Genomic DNA, 25,207 nt, shown 5'->3' on the forward strand with positions numbered 1-25,207 from the left:
TGACACAAAGAGTCAACTCATTTGAAAAGACCCTGATGCTGGGAAAGATTGAAGGCAGGAGGAGAAGGAGACAACAGAGGACAATATGGTTGGATGGCATCACTGACTCAATGGACATGAGTTTGAGCAACCTGGGAGAGGATGGAGGACAGGGAAGCCAGGCATGTTGCAGTCCATGGGGCCACAAAGAGTTGGACACAACTGAGTGACTGAACAACAGCAACAATATATGTAGCTGATGGTTCAGAAAGACCCCCAATGAAATTAACAGTAACACAGTAACAGTGGGAGACTTTAATATCCCACTCAACTTCTATGGATAGATCAACTAAACAGAAAATTAGCAAGGAAACACAAACTTTAAATGAAACAATGGACCAGTTAGACATAATTGATATCTATAGGACATTTCACCCCAAATCAATGAACTTAGCCTTTTTCTTAATTGCACATGGAACCTTCTCCAGGATAGATCACATCCTGGCCTATAAATCTAGCCTTGGTAAATTCAAAAAAATTGAAATAATTTCAAGCATTTTTCTGATCACAATGTGATAAGATTAGATGTCAACTACAGGAGAAAAAATTATTAAAAATACAAACATATGGAGGCTAAACAACACACTTCTGAATAACCAACAAATCACAGAAGAAATCAAAAAAGAAATCAAAAGATGCATAGAAACAAATTACAAAGAAAACACAACAACCCAAAACCTATGGGATTCAGTAAAAGCAGTGCTAAGGGGAAGGTTCATAGCAATACAAGCTTACCACAAGAAACAAGAGAAATATCAAATAAATAACCTAACTCTACACCTAAAGCAACTATAAAAAGAGGAAATGAAGAACCCCAGGGTTAGTAGAAGGAAAGAAATCACAAAAATTAGGGCAGAAATAAATGCAAAAGAAACAAAGGAGACCATAGCAAAAATCAACAAAGCTAAAAGCTGGTTCTTTGAGAAGATAAATAAACTAGACAAACAATTAGCCAGACTCAAAAAGAAAAAAGGGGAGAGGGAGAAGAATCAAATCAACAAAATTAGAAATGAAAACGGAAAAACCACAACAGACAACACAGAAATACAAAGGATCATAAGAGACTCCTATCAGCGATATGCCAATAAAATGGCAACTTGGAAGAAATGGACAAATTCTTAGAAAAGTATAACTTTCCAAAACTGAACCAGGAAGAAATAGAAAATCTTAACAGACCCATCACAAGCATGGAAATCGAAACTGTAATCAGAAATCTTCCAACAAACAAAAGCCCAGGACCAGATGGCTTCACAGCTAAATTCTACCAAAAATTTAGAGAAGAGCCAACACCTATCCTAATCAAACTCTTCCAGAAAATTGCAGAGGAAGGTAAACTTCCAAACTCATTCTATGAGACCACCATCACCCTAATGCCAAAACCAGACAAAGATGCTACAAAAAAAGAAAACTACAGGCCAATATCACTGATGAACATAGATGCAAAAATCCTTAACAAAATTCTAGCAAACAGAATCTAACAACATATCAAAGAGATCATACATCATGACCAAGTGGCTTTTATCCCAGGGATGCAAGGATTCATCAATATTTGCAAATCAATCAATGTGATACACCACATTAAAAAATTGAAAGATAAAAACCATATGATTATCTCAATAGATGCAGAGAAAACCTTTGACAAAATTCAACATCCATTTATGATAAAAAAAAAAACCCTCCAGAAAGCAGGCACAGAAGGAACATATCTCAACATAATAAAAGCCACATACGATAAACCCACAGCAAACATTCTTCTCAATGGTGAAAAATTGAAAGCATTTCTAATAAAGTCAGGAACAAGACAAGGGTGCCCACTCTCACCACTACTATTCAACATAGTTTTGGAAGTTTTAGCCACAGCAATCAGAGAAGAAAAAGAAATAAAAGGAATCCATATTGGAAAAGAAGTAAAACTCACTGTTTGCAGATGACATGATCCTCTACATGCTGCTGCTGCTGCTAAGTCGCTTCAGTCATGTCCGACTCTGTGTGACCCCATAGATGGCAGCCCAAGAGGTTCCCACATCCCTGGGATTCTCCAGGCAAGAACACTGGAGTGGGTTGCCATTTCCTTCTCTAAAGCATTCAAGTGAAAAGTGAAAGTGAAGTCGCTCAGTCGTGTCTGACTCTTCGCGACCCCATGGACTGCAGCCTACCAGGCTCCTCCGTCCATGGGATTTTCCAGGCAAGAGTACTGAAGTGGGGTGCCATTGCCTTCTCCAGATCCTCTGCATAGAAAACCCTAAAGACTCCACCAGAAAATAACTAGAGATAATCAATGAATATAGTAAAGTTGCAGGATATAAAATTAACACAGAGAAATCCCTTGCATTCCTATACACTAACAATGAGAAAAAAAAAAAGAGAAATTAAGGAAACAATTCCATTCACCATTGCAACGAAAAGAATAAAATACTTAGGAATAAATTTATCTAAAGAAACAAAAGACCTATATATAGAAAACTATAAAACACTGATGAAAGAAATCAAAGAGGACACAAATAGATGGATAAATACACCACGTTCATGGATCAGAAGAATCAATATAGTGAAAATGAGTATATTAGACAAAGCAATCTATGGATTCAATGCAATCCCTATCAAGCTGCCAATGGTATTTTTCAGAGAACTAGAACACATAATTTCACAATTTGTATGGAAATACAAAAAAACCTTGAATAGTGAAAGCAATCTTGAGAAAGAAGAACCAAACTGGAAGAATCAGCCTGCCTGACTTCAGACTATATTACAAAGATACAGTCAGCAAGACAGTATGGTACTGGTACAAAGACAGAAATATAGATCAATGGAACAAAACAGAAAACCCAGAGATAAATCCACGCACCTATGGACACCTTATCGCTGACAAAGGAGGCAAGAATATACAATGGAGAAAAGACAATCTCTTTAACAAGTGGTGCTGGGAAAACTGGTTAATTACTTGTAAAAGAATGAAACTAGAACACTTTTAACACTGTACACAAAAATAAACTCAAACTGGATTAAAGATCTAAATGTAAGACCAGAAACTATAAAACTCCTAGAGGAAAACATAGGCAAAACACTCTCCGGCATAAATCACAGCAGGATCCTCTATGACCTACCTCCCACAGTGATGGAAATAAAAACAAAAATAAACAAATGGGACCTAATTAAACTTAAAAGCTTTTGCACAACGAAGACAACTATAAGCAAGGTGAAAAGACAGACTTCAGAATGGGAGAAAATAATAGCAAATGAAGCAACTGATAAAGAATTAGCCTCAAAAATATACAAGGAGCCCCTGAAGCTCAATTCCAGAAAAATAAACGACCCAATCAAAAAAATGGACCAAAGAACTAAACAGACATTTCTCCAAAGAAGACATACAGATGGCTAACAAACACATGAAAAGATGCTCCACATCACTCATTATCAGAGAAATGAAAATCAAAAACCACAATGAAGTACTATCCAATGCCAGTCAGAATGGCTGCTATCAAAAATTCTACAAGTAATAAATGCTGGAGAGGGTGTGGAGAAAAGCAAACCCTCTTACACTGTTGGTGGGAATGCAACTAGTATGGCCACTATGGAGAACAGTGTGGAGATTCCTTTAAAAACTGGAAATAGAACTGCCATATGACCCAGCAATCCCACTCCTGGGCATACACACTGAGGAAACCAGAACTGAAAGAGACACGTGTACCCCAATGTTCATCACAACACTGTTTACAACAGCCAGGACATGGAAGCAACCTAGACGTCCATCAGCAGACGAGTGGTTAAGAAAGCTGTGATACATATACACAATGGTATGTTACTCAGCCGTTAAGAATATATTTGAATCAGTTCTAATGAGGTGGATGAAACTGGAGCCCATTATACAGAGTCAAGTAAGTCAGAAAGAAAAACACCAATACAGTATACTAACGCATATATATGGAATTTAGAAAGATGGTAACGATGACCCTATATGCGAGACAGCAAAAGAGACACAGATGTAAAGAACAGATTTCTGGACTCGGTGGGAGAAGGCAAGGGTGGGATGATTTGAGAGAATAGCATTGAAACATGTATGTTATTATATGTGAAATAGATCACCAGTCCAGGTTCAGTGCATGAGACAGGTACTCAGGGCTGGTGTACTGGGATGACCCTGAGGGATGGAATGGGGATGGAATGGGGAGGGAGTTGGGAGGGGGGTTCAGGATGGGGAACACATGTACACCCATGGCTGATACATGTCAATGTGTGGCAAAAACCACTACAATATTGTAAAGTAATTAGCCTCCAATTAAAATAAATTAACTAAAAAAAAAGAAGACCCCCCCCAATGACCCCTGCCTCCTGTTTTTCATACCCTCAGTGTACTAGGTTAGTCTGTGGGAGAAACGGAATACAGTAGAAGTGATGGCATGTCAGGAATTATATAAGGTTATAAAAATCACTTTCATCATCCTCTCTGTAGATTACTTGCTCTGATGCTCTTGAAGCCCCCAAATAACCACATCAGGGAGTTTGGAAGTGGATTCTCCAGTCCTACTTGAGTCTTGCAATGACTGCAGCCCCAGATAAAAACCTGACTGCTATCTCATGACAAACACTGAGCCAGAATCATCTAGTTGAAGTCACTTTCAGATTCCTGATCCTGAGAAACAATGTGAAAGGATAGATATTTGCTGTTTTAACCTACTATGTTTGGAAGATAATAGCTGCTATGTGGATAATAGTACACATATTTAAATCATTGAAGTTTTTCTACCAAGGCTTCTGGAATGCATAAAAGTATAATTTGTACCAGGTAGAATAAATAGAAGAGGACGAAAAGGATGAAAAGTGGAAAACTATTAGAACATTAGAAAATTTAGAACTATTGTACATTTTCCTTTGCTAGAATCTAAATAGTTGTGCAAGCAAAGGAACAGTAAGATTGCTATAGAAACAACATATATTATATCAGCCTCTTTCAAGCCCTCTACTATAGATGGTTAAGCGGGTTTAAACATCTGAGGACTTCTCTTTTTTTTATTTCCTTCTTTCACTTTTTTTTTTTTTTTTAGTTATTATTCTTGTAGAAACTCATCTGGGACTGAGTTGGGTCTAGCTTACAATTTACAGCAATGCAGAACACTTACTTTTAATGATGTTCAACAATCTTTGGGGACAGGTCCTAACATATGTGCTATAAATGTTTCCAGGACAATAAAGGTAACTATGTCAATTTCAAACAGGAATGTGTTAGAAGGAGGCTCTGTGCCAGTATTTGTTGAAAAACTTAAAACAATCATGAATCAATGACCAAAAAGATAAGATTTAAGGGAAACTGACCTGACAAAAAACTAGTATTTCATACATATTTTTTTCTTAATAAATGCACTAAAATTTTTATTTTGAGTTTGTTTTAAACAAACCAGTGTATTTTAAAAAGGAATTTGATAATCCCTACATCTTTAACGTCATACTGTTTTATAGAAATCACAAGGAAGACAAAGACAAAAAACTCTTAAGCAAAAAACAGATAAATAATAACTTTACAAAACCTCAGAAGTTCACAACAGAGTCCATTGGCCACAAAATCCTGAAATTGAACACAAATATTTTCAAGCACTAGGAATCATTAGACTTAATGTTTTCATTTTCGGATAAGAAACAAAGTCATATTAATAGTTGATAGGATTTTATTGAAGGCTCATATATGCCAGGGATTCCCTTGTGGCTCAGTTGGTAAAGAATCCACCTGCAATGCGGGAGACCTGGGTTCAATCCCTGGGTTGGAAAGATCCCCTGGAGAAGGGAAGGGCTACCCACTCCAGTATTCTGGCCTTTCACTTTCGCTTTCATATATTCCAAGCATAGTGTTAGTGAACGTGAAACTGTTAGTCACTCAGTCATGTCCAACTCCTTGCGACCCGATGGACTGTAGCCATGGAATTCAATAAAGTAGAAATAGATTTCTGGAACTCTGTTGCTTTTTCGATGATCCAGGGGATGTTGGCAATTTGATCTCGGGTTCCTCTGCCTTTTCTAAAATCACCTGGAACATCTGGATTCACAGTTCACGTATTGCTAAAGCCTGGCCTGGAACATTTTGAGCATTACTTTACTAGCATGTGACATGAATGCAATTGTGCAGTAGTCTGAGCATACTTTGGCATTGCCTTTCTTTGGGATTGGAATGAAAACTGACCTTTTCCAGTCCTGTGGCCACTGCTGAATTTTCCAAATTTGCTGACATATTGAGTGTAGCATTTTCACAGCATCATCTTTCAGGATTTGAAATAGCTCAATTGGAATTCCATCCCCTCTACTAGCTTTGTTCGTAGTGATGCTTTCTAAGGCCCACTTGACTTCCCATTGCAGGATGCCTGGCTCTAGGTGAGTGATCACACCATCGTGATTATCTGGGTCGTGAAGATCTTTTTTGTACAGCTCTTCTGTGTACTTTTGCCACCTCTTCTTAATATCTTCTGCTTCTGTTAGGTCCATACCATTTCTGTCCTTATTGATCCCATCTTTGCATGAAATGTTCCCTTGGTATCTGTAATCTTCTTGAAGAGATCTCTAGTCTTTCCCATTCTATTGTTTTCCTCTATTTGCACTGATCACTGAGGAAGGCTTTCTAATCTCTCCTTGCTATTCTTTGGAACTCTGCATTCAAATGGCTATATCTTTCCTTTTCTCCTTTGCTTTTCACTTCTCTTCTTTTCACAGCTATTTGTAAGGCATCCTCAGACAGCCGTTTTGCTTTTTTGCATTTCTTTTCCATGGGGATGGTCTTGATTCCTGTCTCCTGTACAATGTCATGAACCTCTGTCCATAGTTCATCAGGCACTCTGTCTATCAGATTTAGTCCCTTAAATCTATTTCTGACTTCCACTGTATAGTCATACAGGATTTGATTTAGGTCATACCTGAATGGTCTAGTGGTTTTCCCCACTTTCTTCATTGTTCCTTATCTTCCAGGAAATATAAGGTATTTTGAGGAATAAAATGCTTTAAAAATGAAGCTAAATTTTTTTATATTATTTAGAGCTTCCTTAGATATGAATACATATTGTGAACTAATTTGTTATTTCAGCATATCTTTTATAAGCTGTGACTTTCCTAATTTTCAGAAATGAATGAAACAAAATGTCCCTTGCAGAATCAGTTCTTTTATCTCAAAATGTTGTCACGTTCACAGTTAACTTCATGATTAGGAACTGGAACAGACACAGTAAAGACCTGTTTAATTTGTGACTCATGCTATACAGATGTGGGGTGGCTTGGTGCCTCTGGCAGTTCAGACCTGTAATGACAAATCACTGCTGGAATAATGATTTTTCCCTTCACTCTTGAAATCCTTCATCAAATAAATAAGTACACTTAAATAGGTTCACTTAGGTAGGTTGAATATGGCAAAAGTAGATTTGGGATTCTGCTGTTTAGTACACCTTTCCCAGAATTTTTACTAAGGATTCACATTTAACCAATTACATTTTGATACCTATTTTCCCCCTATAATTTAATCCCCAAACTCAACCATGAAATGACAAAGACATCTGTATATCAAGTTGTTAAGAGTACATTTACATATTTTAAAAATTATTTCTCATTTAACCCAGTTAAACTTGGTGAGTTTCAGCCTGAGTTCAAGTCCTTCATTCCTTTGTTCCCAAAATGTTTACACAGCATCCATTTTGAAGAATGTTTCAATAGGCTCTGACATGAAGCTTAGAATTTATGAGCAGGGACAGAAAATTATATAAGCAATAATACTAAAGTGTGATAATGACATCTGATAGGAAAAAACTGCATAATTTAAGATTACTGACAATGACTGAGGGAGGTCATCAAAGTCAGTTAGCTAAATAAAGTAGGTCAAGACATCACCAGAATGCAAGGAATAGTTCTTTCCGGCAAGAGAACAATTTGTGTAAAGACTGGAGGGGAAAAGGTACACAGTTCAGTTCAGTCACTCAGTCGTATCCGACTCTTTGCGAGACCATGAATCACAGCACGCCAGGCCTCCCTGTCCATCACCAACTCCCAGAGTTTACTCAAACTCATGCCCATCGAGTCGGTGATGCCATCCAGCCATCTCATCCTCTGTCATCCCCTTCTCCTCCTGCCCTCAATCTTTCCCAGTATCAGGGTCTTTTCCAATGAGTCAACTCTTGACATGAGGTGGCCAAAGTACGGGAGTTTCAGCTTCAGCATCAGTCCTTCCAATGAACACCCAGGACTGATCTCCTTTAGGATGGACTGGTTGGATCTCCTTGCAGTCCAAGGGACTCTCAAGAGTCTTCTCCAACACCACAGTTCAAAAGCATCAATTCTTCAGCACTCAGCTTTGTTCACAGTCCAACTCTCACATTCATACATGACCACTGGAAAAACCATAGCCTTGACTAGTCAGACCTTTGTTGGCAAAGTAAGGTCTCTGCTTTTTAATATGCTATCTAGGTTGGTCATCACTTTCCTTCCAAGGAGTAAGCCTCTTTTAATTTCATGGCTGCAATCACCATCTGCAGTGATTTTGGAGCCCCCAAAATAAAGTCTGACACTGTTTCCACTGTTTCCCCATCTATTTGCCATGAAGTGATGGGACCAGATGCCATGATCTTAGTTTTCTGAATGTTGAGCTTTAAGCCAACTTTTTCATTCTCCTCTTTCACTTTCATCAAGAGGATTTTTAGTTCCTCTTCACTTTCTGCCATAAGGGTGATGTCATCTGCATATCTGAGGTTATTGCTATTTCACCCGGCAATCTTGATTCCAGCTTGTGCTTCTTCCAGCCGAGCGTCTCTCATGATATACTCTGCATATAAGTTAAATAAGCAGGGTGACAATATACAGCCTTAACATATTCCTTTTCCTATTTGGAACCAGTCTGTTGGTCCATGTCCAGTTCTAACTGTTGCTCCCTGGCCTGCATACAGGTTTCTCAAGAGGCAGGTCAGGTGGTCTGGTATTCCCATCTCTTTCAGAATTTTCCACAGTTTATTGTGATCCACACAATCAAAGGCTTTGGCATAGTCAATAAAGCAGAAATAGATGTTTTTCTGGAACTCTCTTGCTTTTTCAATGATGCAGTGGATGTTGGCAATTTGATCTCTGGTTCCTCTGCCTTTTCTAAAACCAGCTTGAACATCTGGAAGTTTACAATACATGTATGCTGAAGCCTGGCTTGGAGAATTTTGAGCATTGCTTTACTAGCATGTGAGATGAGTGCAATTGTGTGGTAGTTTGAGCATTCTTTGGCATTGCCTTTCTTATGGATTGGAATGAAAACTGACCTTTTCCAGTCCTGTGGCCACTGCTGAGTTTTCCAAATTTGCTGGCATATTGAGTGCAGCACTTTCACAGCATCATCTTTCAGGATTTGAAATAGCTCAACAGGAATTCCATCCCCTCTACTAGCTTTGTTCATAGTGATGCTTTCTAAGGCCTGCTTGACTTCACATTCCAGGATATCTGGCTCTAGGTGAGTGATCACATCGTGATTATCTTGATCATGAAGATCTTTTTTGTACAGTTCTTCTGTGTATTCTTGCCACCTCTTCTTAATATATTCTGCTTCTGTTAGGTCCATACCATTTCTGTCCTTTATCAAACCCATCTTTGCATGAAATGTTCCCTTGGTATCTGTAATCTTCTTGAAGAGATCTCTAGTCTTTCCCATTCTATTGTTTTCCTCTATTTCTTTGCATTGATTGCTGAGGAAGGCTTTCTTATCACTCCTTACTCTTCTTTGGAACTCTGGATTCAAACAGGAATATCTTTCCCATTCTCCTTTGCTTTTCGCTTCCCTTCTTTTCACAGCTATTTGTAAGGCCTCCACAGACAACCATTTTGGTTTTTTGCATTTCTTTTCCATGGGGATGGTCTTAATCCCTGTCTCCTGTACAAAGTCATGAACCTCCATCCATAGTTCATCAGGCACACTGTCTATCAGATCTGGTCCCTTAAATCTATTTCTCACTTCCACTGTATAATCATAAGGGATTTGATTTAGGTCATACCTGAATGGTCTAGTGGTTTTCCCTACTTTCTTCAATTAAGTCTGAATTTGGCAATAAGGCGTTCATAACCTGAGCCACAGTCAGCTCCCGGTCTTATTTTTGCTGACCATATAGAGCTACTCCATCTTTGGCTGCAAAGAATATAATCAATCTGATTTCAGTGTTGACCATCTGGTGATGTCGACGTGTAGAGTCTTCTCTTGTGTTGTTGAAAGAGGGTGTTTGCTATGACCAGTGCATTCTCTTGGCAAAACTCTATTAGCCTTTGCCCTGGTTCATTCCGTACTCCAAGGCCAAATTTGCCTGTTACGCCAGGTGTTTCTTGACTTCCTACTTTTGCATTCCAGGCCCCTATAATGAAAAGGTCATCCTTTTTGGGTGTTAGTTCTAAAAGGTATTGTAGGTCTTCATAGAACCGTCCAACTTCAGCTTCTTCAGCATTACTGGTTGGGACATAGGCTTGGATTACCGTGATATTGAATGGTTTGCCTTGGAAACAAACATATCATTCTATCCTTTTTGAGATTGCATCCAAGTACTGCATCTCGGACTCTTCTGTTGACAATGATGGCTACTCCATTTCTTCTAAGGGATTCCTGCCCACAGTAGTAGATATAATGGTCATCTGAGTTAAATTCACCCATTCCAGTCCATTTTAGTTCGCTGATTCCTAGAATGTTGATGTCCACTCTTGCCATCTCCTGTTTGACCACTTCCAATTTGCCTTGATTCATGGACCTAACTTTCCAGGTCCCTATGCAATATTGCTCTTTACAGCATCGGCCTTTGTTTCTGTCACCAGTCACATCCACAACTGGGTATTGTTTTTGCTTTGGCTCCATCCCTTCATTCTTTCTGTGGTTATTTCTCCACTCATCTCCAGTAGCATATTGGGCTCCTACTGACCTGGGGAGTTCATCTTTCAGTATCCTATCATTTTACCTTGTCCTACTGTTCACAGGGTTCTCGAGGCAAGAATACTGAAGTGGTTTGCCATTCCCTTCTCCAGTGGACCACAGGAGGAACTTAAAGTCCAGGACGACTACAGTGAGGATAGGAGAGTCATGGCTAAAGATAACTAAAGAGGAACTCAAAGGTCAAGGGGCAGAACACAGAACCTGAGGAGCCATTGTTAAAGATGCTGTACCTTTTCCTGGAGCAATGGAGAGCAACATAAGTGTGTAAAATATTCCTCTCTGCCCTTCCCCCATTTTTTGTCAATTTCTACTACAAAGCTAGGACAACCAAGTTCTCATTTTCCAGGCTTCCCTTTTATCTAAAGGTAGACATGTGACCCAGTTCTGTTCAATGAACTGATAGGGGCAGTCTTCTCACTGGCTTTCTAATAAGGAGATACATGAAAAAAAGAGCTTATTGCACTTCTCTTCTTGTGTTTAGTATTGTGCAGCCCTCTGACAAACAACCATAAGATGATAATATGTGGATGAAATGCTAGGAATGTTGGAGAAAAAGGAAATCTGGGTACTTGATGAAATTTTGACCACTTCTGAGATCAACAGCCAGTAGTGTCTTGAAAGGAAAATAATAAAAGGACTCACGATTGAAGCCATGTTAGTTTTTCTGCTTCTTACAACAAAAGCAGCTTTCCTAGCTTTTGAAACAGGAAATAAGTGTGTGTGGGGGAGGTGGACAGGAAGGAATGAATTGGTTGTTACACAAAAGTGGTCTTTAGGGATGATTTTTACAGAAGCAAGGAAAGTTCTCCAACAAAAACAACTGTCTCTCGCATTCAAATATCTCAAATTCAATTAACCTCCTAACTGGTTTGCTGATTATTCAACCTCAAGTCTTTTATTAAGCAATGTAAAGTCAAATTTAAACTGCAACAATATATGGCAGAAATAATCACTGACAAAGTGTTTATGATAGATTATTTCATTAATTTAGGCATCCAAGAAATGTTATGTGTAAAGTTGGGGTACAAATGCACGACAATTAGAATGCTGACCCTTACACATACCTTGACCAGATCTTTTTCAACCACACTTATCTTCACCACTTTGCGGAAGACACAGAAACATTCATAATTTACTGCATATCTGCAAATATTGTTTTCAGTCATAAAGTCTCATTCCATTTTCTTTGTTTGCCCTATTCAAACTCATCCTTTTAGGACCCAATTCAATTACCATCTAGCCTATAAAACCTAAAACTATTGAGGCAGAAATCAAGTCAGCAGCTGGCAAGGACTGGAGAAGGAGGGTGAAGTCTGATGACAGAAAGACAAGAAGGAAATTTTGCAGGTTGATGAAAATGTATATCTAAGTTTTGGTGCTGGTTATAGGACCACATATACTTGTCAAAACTCATCAAACAATACACCTAAAAGGGGTAAATTTTACTGGATGCAATTTATACCTCAATAAACATGCGTTTAAAAACACACACACAGGAATAAGGGGGTGAAAATGAATGAATGACAAACAGGAGACATTTACCTGAGACTTAATTTCCTTTCATGGCGTGCTTACTTTTTTAAAGGATCATCTTAAACCACGGCAATGATTAGCACAAATAAAATTTGAACAGTGGGCATTTTCAGTAAGCCAATGAACAAAGGTACTTCTAGGAATTCCTTAAGTTTTTTAATCTAATCTGCCTACATAGAAAAGTGACTGGTTGATTCTGTCATTAAGAAACAACTTTGACACTGATTCTAATATAGTGCAAGTCATCTATAACTCATAAAAATGAAGTAATGCTTTCCAGTATACTAACTGAAAAGTGCTTTTCCAATCCATCTCAGAGGCAACTTATAAATAAAGAGGAGAGACTAGGTGTGCTATACAAATTTCAAATGGAGTCAAACTCTGAACTTGTAAAACATGAAATATTTGGTCTATACTGTATTTTACCACATTAGATTTCTGATCTTTTTATATGTGTTTTAAGATTAATTGGGATATCTAGCTAAAGAGTTATCATTAAATACCTTAAAATGATGGTAATCTAACAACAAATTAAACTGATTTTAAGTTACAGCTCTGATGGATTACTAACCTATCTTTCCCTCTATAAAGACTTCAGTTTAAATGTGTCCTAGAACATAAATTTGAATGCTTATTACTTCCAATCACCACTGAAGAGGGTGTGTGTCTATGCAAGGGTATATACACAGCACTTGTCTCACCTTTCATGAATTTCAGTTTCTGTTCAGAAAAGGCACAAGCCTAAAATTAAAAGCGAAACATTAAACCTGTGTAGAGTGTCATTCTACATCACCTGGGGCAATGTCTAGGATCATGTAAGATTCACAGTTTCATTTTTCTTTGCTCAGATTTTTAACAGCATTTTCTACAGCACCTGTGGGGTAGTAGAAAACAGCCCCTGTTTGTTTTCCAGTTTTAGTTCTGTCTCCTATCAGCAAAGATGTCTAAGTCACTGACACTTAATCTTTCCCAGTCAATTTCTTCATTTCCAACATGTAAAAATAACATCTTCATGAATATAGTCAAGATAAATGAATTGATTTGTCTTTTATAAACATAGTATGTTCTACCATTTTTATCCACAAGTCTTACTTTACAGCATGAAAAAAATCAATAACGTTATTGTAACTGGTAATAGCACAGGCTTGTCTACTGGTGGAATGAAAAGTGGGAAATTTCAGAGATGTATTCAATTCAACATATATTAATTAAATATTTATTATATACATGGCTATTATAGTATGCACCTGGGATACTGCACAATTTCTGTTTTCCTCAAGTTCATTATAACATGACTAAATATTATCCCTGTTTTACAGTAAGGAACTAAGGCTCAGAGAAAAAAATATACCAAATAATTATTTAATTGGACTATGTGACAATTGCTATGTGTAATGTATATGTAAGTACCTCACCTAGTTCTTGATTTGGAATCAGGAATTATTTAAAAAACTACATTAAAAAAAAAAAAAAAACTACATTAAAATGTCCTCTAGGGAAAAATGAGCAGCCTTTCAATCAAGTCTACCTGATTGATGGTTGTCACTCTCCAAAGTTGATGTCATCATTTCCCCCAAATGAGTTCTTCCTCCTCTTCCTTTTTTCCCTCTTTCAGGGGGACCAACTTCTACATCATTGTTTATTCCAGAATTCTCCTCTCCACCCTCCCCCACCCTGCCAACACATCTCAAACTACCAGTAAATCCTGCCAATTCTATTTTATAATTTTGTTTCAAAATTCATCCTGTTTTCTCCATCTCTACTATTGCTACCTGGTCTAGGGATCCACCCACATGACTTCATTTTAACTACTTCTTTATAAGTCCCTATCTCCAAATACAGAATCACCTGGATTTATGATGTCAACCTATGAATTTCGGAAAGATGCAATTCAGCCCATGACAACTTCCTTTTGCATTATGTCAAGAGGCACATCGGAGAAGGCAATGGCACCCCACTCCAGTACTCTTGCCTGGAAAATTCCATGGATGGAGAAGTCTGGTGGGCTGCAGTCCATGGGGTCGCTAAGAGTCGGACACAACTGAGCAACTTCACTTTCACTTTTCACTTTCATGCATTGGAGAAGGAAATGGCAACCCACTCCAGTATCCTTGCCTGGAGAATCCCAGGGATGGGGGAGCCTGGTGGGCTGCTGTCCATGGGGTCACACAGAGTCGGACACGATTGAAGTGACTTAGCAGCAGCAGCAGCAAGAGGCACATAATAGCAAGTTCACCAGATCTCTGCATTGTAAGAATACATATTTTGCTTTGTAATTAGCAAATCACCTGTGGAATGAAAACTTGAATACCCTGTGACTGTCCTATTCTTTGCCATCCTTTCAACCATTAACTGTTACCACCATCCATTAATGATTCTTGCTTACATTATTATTTTAAGGCTGCAAAGTAGTGATTTGGGCTTCCCTCATAGCTCAGTTGGTAAAGAATCCGCCTGCAATGCAGGAGACCCACGTTTGATTCCTGGGTATAGGGAAGATACCCTGGAGAAGGAATTGGCAACCCACTCCAGTATTCTTGCCTGGAGAATCCCATGGACAGACGAGCCTGGCAGGCTACAGTCCATGGGATTTGAGTGACTAAACCACCACCACCACCAAAGTAGTGGTTTGACAGTTTTATCGTTCCTCTATATTTATTAGCTGTCATTATTTTTACAGAACTAGGGCTTCATTTTTGGTGCACTCCAATTCAATGTTTATAAACACCAGAGTCATTTTCTTAACTGTTTAAAACTTCTGATCTTTTCCCCTGCCCTGAGGATTAAGTACAACGACCTGTAAAGGACTTTAGCCTTTTCCCTCCTTGTCACCACTTTACCTCCTTCACGGGTATATTTGTACTCACTTATTTGTAGCCACCATTCAGGACTCTGCCATCACCTCTCCCCTAGTTATCTCCAACAAATCGCAAGAGCCTCTTTTGTACCATATACTGTACTTTCACTATCACAGCATATATGGTACTATTTTGCAATTTACAGTTAATTATCTCACTGACAGAATTTAAGCTATCTGAGGAAATACAAGAATCACATCAGTCTTGTTCATTCTTATATTTCCTAGCACCTCTTATAGTTCTTTGGTACAGGGTGGTGGTTCATAATGACTAATTAAATAAAGTAATGGAAGTTATGTAATATATACAAATCTATATACATTATAATTTATGACTGACTTATATAATTTATGTGGAGAAGGAAATGGCAACCCACTCCAGTGCTCTTGCCTGGAAAATTCCATGGACTGAGGAGCCTGATAGGCTACAGTCCGTGGGGTCGCAAAGAGTTGGGCATGATTGAGGGACTTTTTACTTTTACTTACTAATATACCATTATGGAGAAGGAACTGGCAACCCACTCCAGTATTCTTGCTAGAGAATCCTGTGGATGGCAGAGGCTGGTGGGCTGCTGTCCACAGGGTCGCACAGAGTCGGACACAACTAAAGCGACTTAGTGCGCGTATAGAATTTATAAGGATAATTTTAATTTAAAATGGTCTTTCACATAATTTGACTATTGAAAAGCTAAGCCATTGGGTAAGATGAATTCCGCTCTAAAAATAATATTTACTTGACATTAACTATTGGCCAAGTCCTACCCTAAGCATGAATTATTTCAAATTTAATCCATAGAAACCCTCTAGCATGACTACTGTTTTCTAGTACGGGTACTTATATAACATATTATTTAAACCCAGGTGTCTTTAGTTTCACAATGACATTGTTAATTTTTACTACTTTCTTATGAAGAGTTCATCTTTCTCAATATAGCTGATTATAAGTTTATAATCCATGACTATTTTTTGAAGTCATGTTTTTGGTTCAATAACACTTCTACTTTCAAGAATACAGACATGTGTAACAAAAGGCATTTATAATACTGTCAAATACCTAAGTAGGAACAGTCCACAGGCAATATACAGTGCATAAAAATGTAAAATATTAACATGTAATCTATTCCTAGAACTATGTTTTGACTAAGATCTGGCAGTAAGAAGTCTCCTGAATTATGTTTAATGTTTCTTTAATTTGAAATGGCTAAAGGAAAGCAATAATTTATTTTCTTTTGGAATCTCTTCATAAAGACCAATTTAAGAACAAAAAAAATGTATGTACAGGATTGATTACAATGATCCAGCCTGACTTAAATATATTCTGCAGCATAACATCTGCACAGTGTCAGATAAAAAGGATAACTTCAAGGTATGAATTACTACAACAAAATGAGATACTGCAAGTACAAATATAGTAAAATGTGGACTTGGATGTCTGATTTGAATGATTCAAAGTATCAAGCACCACTCTGGCATTGTAGACAACCACAAAACAGTGGTAACAAAGTGTGAAGAAACCAAATTGCACTGGGACAGTGGCAGAAATAGCAAAGTCTTACGTTATTTTTGAATGAACTCAAGTTTCCAGCTGAAAGTATACTAACAATCATAAGACATGAATAAAGAGAAAAAAAATGGGAAGAAATTAGGTTAAAAAACAAGTAAGGAAAAGATACAACCTACGATTTGCTCTTTAACAAGAAGTTAACTAAAAACGTGCATTATTTAGAGTTTAAATCCTACCTTTTTCCAGAAAAGTAATCACAACAGTTAATAAAATATGGCAAGTAATCAACAAAAAGGTGAAAAATATTCATTATTTTTAATCCCTTAAATTGTCAATGGCAGTTAATGGAGGTTTCAAGTTCTAGAAGTCACATTCAAGGATAGTTTCCCCTGGATTTATCCAAAATTATTTGGCTTGAGGATCTCTTCGTCAGAATTTCCTAATGTGATAGCCACAGAATACACGGAGGTCCATGAACCTCCTGAAATTATGTACAATCCATCATGTGCATATGCAGTATTCTGGAAGGCATCCCACAACTTTTTAAAAATCAGGTTCTCAAAAGACGTTCATTACCATCCCCTGCACCTCCCCAAATTAAGAATGATTAATCTGGGAAAAGAAGTGTTTGCTTACAAATTGCTATTTGTCTGTTTCCTGTTACCAAGGAAGAAAAATCTATTTAGTTTTATGATTTGGCATCTTGTGTTTTCCATTTCATATTGTGTGTGGGAGGTAAGATTACACAAGTTTAAATTTCCATTAATAACCAGGTGTGGTTTACATTTTTAAGATGTCAAGTTAAGGATCCAGGTTTGCAAATCCATTTTTAATCTCTGTTTCTCTTTCTTATTTTGCTTGCTTTCTCATTCAATTCAAATTTGGAAGGGTTGCTCCTTCCCCAAATTGCTTCATGTTTTTATTTTGGTGAATATAAGGCAAAAACAAATAAAAATTAACTTCCCAAAAAGCCTTTCCTCCTATTTGATGAAGAAATTTGAAGATTCTAGCAAACATTTTCACTGAGACCATCTCAAAACTAACAGGTAATTAACAGGATTTTGGCAGCTACAGGTTCTATGGTGAAACAGAAACAATAGGATATATATGTATACAGGAAGAGATTTACTATGAGGGATTGACTCACTTGATTTTTGAGGCTGAGTGGTCCCTCTGCAAGCTGGAGGTCCAGGAGAGTCAGTGGTGTTTTTCTAGTCCAAGACTCAAATCTGAAGGCCTGAGAACAGGTTTGAAGGAAAGAAAGGATGGATGCTCAAGCAGATTCAGTGAGTGGGTCTTTCTTTGACCATTTTGTTCTATGCAGACTCTCAATGGACTGGGTGATACCCACCCATATTGGTCCAGGCAATCTTCATTAGTCAGTCTACCAATTCAAATGGTAAGTTTTTCCAGAAAGACCGTCACAGACACACCCAGAATTAATGATTTACCAGCTATCTCAGCATCTTTAGCCCAGTGAAACTGACGCATAAAATTAACCATCACAACAGCACCCCTACATAAATATTTATTTTAATGTAAAAGATGAATTCTATCTCCATAGGTACCCTTGATAGTAATTTATTTCTGACATCTTGGTCACTGCATTTGAGTAATCCTATTGACAAAATTTTATTTTATGGTCTACATTTTAGACACTTTATCTTAACTACCATATTGATTCATAAATAACACTTTAATACAAATTAGAAATGATAATGCCTTTCTGTGACTAATTGTATATTTCTAAAGAAGAGGTGCCTTAAACCTCCTTTACACTACTTAAAGAATTATATATACTATTGTGGGAAATAATTCTTCTGGCAAAGAAAGCAGAGAGAAAATGTGACAACACGCAAACAAAACCTATCAAATGTTGACTTTTAGACTCAGTTACTCCAAACTACAGGTGAACAGGAAATGAGCCTAAGATTTCTAGAGTTTCTGAATCTCAGTATTTTGCATGCTAAGGTGCTTCAGTCGTGTCCAATTCTTTGCAACCCTATGGACTGTAGCCTGCCAGGCTCCTGTCCATGGGGTTCTCCAGGCAAGAATACTGGAGTAGGTTGCCATGCCCTCCTCCAGAGGATCTTACCGACCCAGGGATGGAAACCACATCTCTTAGGTCTCCTGCATTGGCAAGTGGGTTCTTTACCACTAATGCCACCTGGGAAGCCCCTCTCAGCATTTTAAGAAGGGAAAATAAAGAACATTTTAGTTATAACTGAGAGAATCAGTACATTTGAGACAAAAATGTTGGAAAAAGTTGGATATGTTCCAATTATCTATTTCTACATAACAAACCCACCCCCAAATTAGTGGTTAGCCATTTTATTACAGATTACAATTTTGTAGGTCAGAAATTTGGGCCAGGTGTACTCAGTAATTAAAATTTGATTATTTCTTTCTCATTTACTAGTTGAAACACTTTTATAAGTAGCCATTTCCCTTCATCCATTATTTGATTACTTAGTAGAGCCCTTTATGGATAAAGGGCAAGATAAAAGAGTGATTCTTTCCCCATACTTTTCATGATAATTGTTTCCTTTCATTCCTTAAAGATAAACAGTTGTTTTAAATATCAAAAAAAAAAACTCATATATTTAAACATATTTAATGGCTTTCAAATAACTGCAATTCTTAACCGTATTAAAGTTCAAATTGTACCATCTTTGACCCTTGGTAAGAGCCTCTTCAAGTTGACTCCTGAAACTTTTTGACATGATGTTAGTGGTCTTTGAAAATTTCTTTGCTTTTTGCTTTATGAAATCATTCCAGGTTCATTCTGTACATTTCCTACCCTGACTGGAAAAAAAGTCCTGGTTTTCTTTAGTGGTAAATGATATTTCAAGACCACAGTCTTGGAGGTAGGGAATAATATAAGCTTTCTTAGGCCTTTCCAGTGGACACAGATATTATATAGTATGTGTATCAAGCCTCATAAGTTCCTGCAAATATTTTCAATTCAAATAAAGGGCCATCTGTACTCTAGGATTTGCCCTCTAACCTCCTTTTAACATGTATATATCTCCTTTCTTTAAAGTCTAAATTTTACTAGAATATGTCTTGGTGTTGGCCATCTGGGTTGATATTCTCAGGTAAATGATATATTCTTCCAATACATAGTTTCAAATCCTTATGATTTTTAGTAACTGGTTTTTGAATTATAGCTATAGTTACTTCTTCCACACCTTTGCTTTGATTTCCTTCTGTAGTGACTTCAATTATAATTATGTTGGACCTTCTTTGCTTATCTTTAATATCTATTGTCTTGAAATATATTTAGCTTTATATTGTTAGTTTTCAAGATTTAACATTCTTTTCCTCCTCTATTTCTCTTAAGGTATTATCCATTATGTTTGTTTATCTATGGTTTACATCCAGTTTAATCTAAGATTTTTTTTTTTTTACTTCTCTTTCTTTCTTGAGGTGTGTCAACTCTTTTCTGAGATTTGTAAGCTCTGATTTATGTTGGTCTTCCATAGCATACATCATTTTGAAGAGTCTCAGCTTATTCTAAAACTTATTTCTGTTTATCTATCTGCTCTGAAATTTTGTCTAGTTATTACTACCATTCATTCACTCAACAAATATTTATTGTGTATGTACTTTGTGCAGACGGTTGTTGTAATCTGAAGTTGACCCACACTAGACAATCAAGCTTACTGTTTTATTCAACTAAAATTTTGTATTGGTAATGCAACAAAAAGTTGACTAGTATGCCATATTTATAATTATTAAGATCTAACTATGTTTAGTCTCAACAGAATACTTTTACACCATGAATTGGTCATTCTTGAAACCTTCATTTCTTTACCCCTGTAAGCTGGATTTATGTCTTTGGGAACATTTTAAAGATGTATTTCCAAGATATAAAATTAATTTTTTTTTCTTGCACAAATGAATGATATTGGGTTGGCCAAAAAGTTTGTTTGGGTTTTTTTGTAATAAATTAATATCCTAAGTTTCTGGCCAACCACACACACACACACACACACACACACACACACGATCTAGAAAATTGCTGAGTCCCAATCCTTTCCTCCACATCTCTGTAGATACTGCAGAATTACCTTCAGGCATTTAGTTTAATGAACAAGTTTTTTACTAATTTTTTTTGTCCCTTTATAGGCTCTATAAAGGGGGTTTTTTGGTGTGAAAAAAAAAAAGGCTTGCAAGACTTTTTTTGTAAATTCTTGAAGTTAAAAAAAATTTTTTAGGAAACTTTTAGTTGATGGTTTCAACATTATAAATCAACTACACTTCAATTATTTTTTAAAAGAACTTAAAAGTAGAAAAAAAAAATTAGTCATTACCATAGTCAGTGAGAATGAGCCAAAAGTTTTAGCAAAAGTTACAAATCTAATGAATATTTTATTCCTTAAAATAAACATATATTTTGTTCAAATCATCAAGTGAGTTCCTGGAATAAGGTGGAATGCTTTTGAGTACTTGGTTCTCAAAATGCTCTGCTCACATGGCTCCAAATGGCTAACAGTGACTTTTCCCCAGGTCTTCTCTGTTGAGGGCGAACTGTGTTGCTAGTATCTATGTCTTTAGACCCAATGTGTGGCCAAAAAGTCCCTAGGTCAAAGGGGTGATAAAGTGGTAGGGTGAAAGTAAGTTTGCCAAATACAATACAGGACACCTTGTTAAATTTAAATTTCAGACGAACAACACATAACTGTTGAGTATGGACAAGTTCCAAATATTGCATAGGATATAATTATGCTAAAAAATACTCATTGTTTATCTAAAACTCAAACTTAACAGAGCATACTTTTTGAAAACCTATGCCAACTCCTAGGTAGTGTCAGAGCTGGACATTTGAGGTGGGTGTCCATATGCATGAACACAAGGCCCCTAATGGTAGCAAAGATGTCAATAATATCATCAACCACAATTAAAAGATGAGGAAACTGAGATTAAGAGATGTTATTTACAATATGACCAAAGTCATCAAGCTAATCGAATCCATTTTCAACGCTAGATCTTTCTGAATGTAAAGCAAAGATTCATTTTTTTCTATTACACATACAGCACAGTGAATACAGTTAATAATACTGTATTGCATATTTGAAAGTTGCTAAGAGGAGATGTTAAAGCAAATATTTTTCATTAACAAAAAGAATTTACTATTTATAAGTTAATGCATAAATCTAGGGCATTTCATGGGATATCAAGGATAGGTACAATGGAAATCCCAATTGTTCAATCATTGATCCTGAATCTTATGGACCCAGAAAATTAATTACATAAGTGTGCCCATATTGGCAAAATTGTGGGTTTACCTTACGTAATTCAAAACACTGATTTAAAAAGTGTTAATTGGTTTACAATGACCAATGTATTTGGCAGAAGAATGATTTATAGAAATTCTTCAAGGTAAATGCCAACCAGGGGATCAAATTACGATTCAAAAACTGTTTAATGTTAGAGCAAAGAGAGGAAATTTTCTTAAGGTAATACTTCTATCACGATACGTGAATTGTCATATTTCACTCTGGGAATAATCCCACCAACAGTGCAGAGACAGTTAATACGTTTTTAAGTTCAACATACCTCGATTTTCCCTCTTCACTACTTAACATCTGCAGTCCTCAGTTTCCTTGTTTTATAAAAACAGGCTTCTTGAAAGGGTTGCGATTCTACGTAATGCCTTTAGAACAACAGTGTTATATTGTTTACAGATTATATAAATGTATAATTATAATATTAAATATTCTTATTAGGCTATTTATTGTCATTGTGTTACTTATTATTGTTCTACCCAAGAACTTTCTGGCTAACCTGGAGGAACAGGCCACAAGCGCGCTTCCAAGGCAAAAAGGCGGATACGGGTTACCATGACAACGGCGCGCGCCTAGACATTTTTCCCCTCGCACGTCGCTGGGGAAGAGAAAAGCCTAGGTTGCGTGTTGCGTCATCACTACGCGCTCATTGGGCTTCTCCGTGCTCTTTTAGAAGGTCCCGGCCCGGCTACCGTCGCTGCACGCCAAGAATTATTTTTTGCTTTTCAGTCTTTGTTAAGCCCACCGAAGTTGCAAGACTGTAAGTACTAGGGGAAGAGTGATAGAGAGCAAGCGATCGTTGAAAGAGATGCCGCTGCAGTCTGCACTTCGATCCCTGTGTTTTCTTGATCCTATCAGCTTCCTCTCAGCTGGGCTCGCGCCGCGTCAACTTCCGGGCGGGTGCCCGCCACCACGGCCTCCGCCGCTCCCCTGCTTTGGCCCCTTTGTGTCCCTGCAGTGTCGAGGCACGGGCCCTGGCACGTCCTTTCTCGAGGCAGGGAGCATCTTAGTACAGGGAGCCTCTCACTGTGGGCGGGCGCGCGGCCCGCAGGGGAGTTAGCGTGGGGAACGTGCCCGCGCGTGCTGGGGTAAGAGGAGGCTGCGCGAGGGTCAGCGTGTGGTTCTAGGAAGGAAGGGCGGGGGTGGGGGAGAGAGGGAGTGAAAAAAGCAATGGAAAATTTTAACAGGATACCCCTGTCCACCTGATTGTTATGGCCTAACAATGAAGCGCAGCCATAATAGTCATGCTGAGCCACTGGCATGTTTGCGGGCACTTAATTGCCTTGGGAATGAACTGCTGTGGCTTTGTATTTTATATTGTTTTCATGGCCTTTTTTCTCTTTTTATTTTCTCCCTGCAGATAGTTCATTTAAAGCTCCAAACCCCACGAAGTGGTAGTTCATATCAATATGAATCTTTTCAACCTGGACCGTTTTCGCTTTGAGAAAAGAAATAAGATTGAGGAAGCGCCCGAAGCAACCCCTCAACCCTCCCAGCCTGGCCCTTCTTCACCAATTTCTCTTAGTGCTGAAGAGGAGAATGCTGAAGGGGGAGTTAGCAGGGCAGGCACCCCTGATTCAGATGTAACTGAAAAAACAGGTGAGTTACAATGTTGCAAATTGATACAGCATCAAGAGAGTTTCCTGTTTGGTCTTTTTTTTTTAAGAAAAGCAGAAGAGATTCTGATTTTTGTTCTTGATGTCATACGTACTGATGCATTGTCCTTCACCATGCCCTTTTACATACAGCTTTGGGCCTGCCATAGGCACCATGTACCTCCAACTGGTTATCCATCCATATTTCACTTTTGCGTTAAGTTCTTAAATACGGCCCAGTGATGGCAGCTAAAATCAGAATTTAGGTCAGAATGGCAGCTATGGAAAAAAAAAAAAAGAATGGCAGCTATGGGAAAAAGAACTAGGTGATTCAGTCCTATGATAGATTTCGAGGCTGTTTTTGCCAAACGGTTAAATTCATTCTAGTATTTCTCCAAAAAAAATTTGATAACCTGCTGTGAGCTAAGAGCACCTTTATTCAAGGTGCCTGAAGAAAACATCTATGAACAAATGAAGAGCAGGTCACATTCAGATTTTGCCAACCACCTGACTTCCAAAGTGCATATGAATAATTTTTTTTCCTCTTTTTTTTTTTTTAATGTGGACCATTTTTTTTAAAGTCTATATTGAATTTGTTACAATATTGCTTCTATGTTTTGGTTTTTTGACCCCAAGGGATCTGGGATCTTAGCTCCCTGACCAGAGATCTGAACCCACACCTCTGCATTGGCTTTTGAAATCTTAACTATTGGACAACAGGGGAAGTCCCAATAATTGGTGTTCTTCATGGTGGTTCTTCATTTTTTTAACCTCTTCAGCAAATTGTTACAAACAGTAGGGTTTGAGAAGGAGCCAAAAATTAGCATTCCCATCTTAATCTGTGTTCTTCTGACAGTTAACTATTAGTATATATTTGAACTGCTGCTGTGTTTTAGTCATAATGGTGAGTGCTTCACATTCTCTTATTTAAAACAGGTCTACAAGATATCCACATTTTGCTGAAATGGGGCCTGGTGGGTAAAGTTAGGAAGTTGATAGAACCAGAGCTCAAATCCATGCAATCTCAATTCCTGAACGTAAACTTTGAATCATTTATGTCACTCAATTTCTTATGAAGGATGAAAGGAATATTATAAGTTATACTTTAATGTTTATTTCAGTAATACCCTTTTTAGTGTAAAGCTCAGTATTTCATAAGCAGCTTTTAAATTACAGAATTGGTAATATATGTCTTTACCCTTGACATCCCCATTTTGTTTGCTGTTCTACTTAAGTATAACATTGAAGACAGTCCCTACAAGTTATCATTAGAATAACAATTTAAATACTTAGGTATAATTGGAACTTGATGGAACAATTTGGTAGATTTAACTAACTGGTAATTAGGGGTCAGCTTTTGAAAGGCTTTGTTTATCTGAAGAATTTTGAACTTACGAAAATTCATACCACTGAAAGATTTAAGCACGAGTGACATCCCTGTGTGCATTCTTTCAGCAGATAATTTGGTTTGCCTAACATGCTGTC

At 37.5% G+C, this 25,207-nt stretch overlaps 1 protein-coding gene and 1 long non-coding RNA gene across 4 annotated transcripts in view; one reads left to right on the top strand and one right to left on the bottom strand.

Annotated features, from left to right (window-relative positions):
• The window catches only part of LOC122422336, a 156,962-nt gene extending 134,266 nt beyond the window's left edge, over positions 1 to 22,696 (bottom strand). The window contains exons 1-3 of the long non-coding RNA XR_006263782.1: positions 22,627 to 22,696; positions 22,399 to 22,495; positions 17,984 to 18,073 (exon numbers count right to left, since the gene is read on the bottom strand). This is a non-coding gene — a long non-coding RNA (uncharacterized LOC122422336). The remainder of the gene's footprint in view (positions 1 to 17,983; positions 18,074 to 22,398; positions 22,496 to 22,626) is intronic.
• A 62-nt stretch (positions 22,697 to 22,758) lies between these two features.
• SMARCAD1 (SWI/SNF-related, matrix-associated actin-dependent regulator of chromatin, subfamily a, containing DEAD/H box 1) overlaps positions 22,759 to 25,207 on the top strand; it is an 84,665-nt gene continuing 82,216 nt past the window's right edge. The window contains exons 1-2 of one of the 3 annotated variants that reach the window (XM_043438368.1): positions 22,759 to 22,887; positions 23,488 to 23,726. In XM_043438368.1, coding sequence (XP_043294303.1) covers positions 23,537 to 23,726 — 190 coding nt within the window. In that variant the 5' untranslated portion in view covers positions 22,759 to 22,887; positions 23,488 to 23,536. Of the gene's footprint in view, positions 22,888 to 22,910; positions 23,216 to 23,487; positions 23,727 to 25,207 lie in introns of those variants that run through there. The other 2 variants (XM_043438367.1, XM_043438369.1) reach the window with 2 other exon arrangements.

Source organism: Cervus canadensis, chromosome 19 (genome assembly GCF_019320065.1).
Source record: "Cervus canadensis isolate Bull #8, Minnesota chromosome 19, ASM1932006v1, whole genome shotgun sequence".
Taxonomy (NCBI): domain Eukaryota; kingdom Metazoa; phylum Chordata; class Mammalia; order Artiodactyla; family Cervidae; genus Cervus; species Cervus canadensis.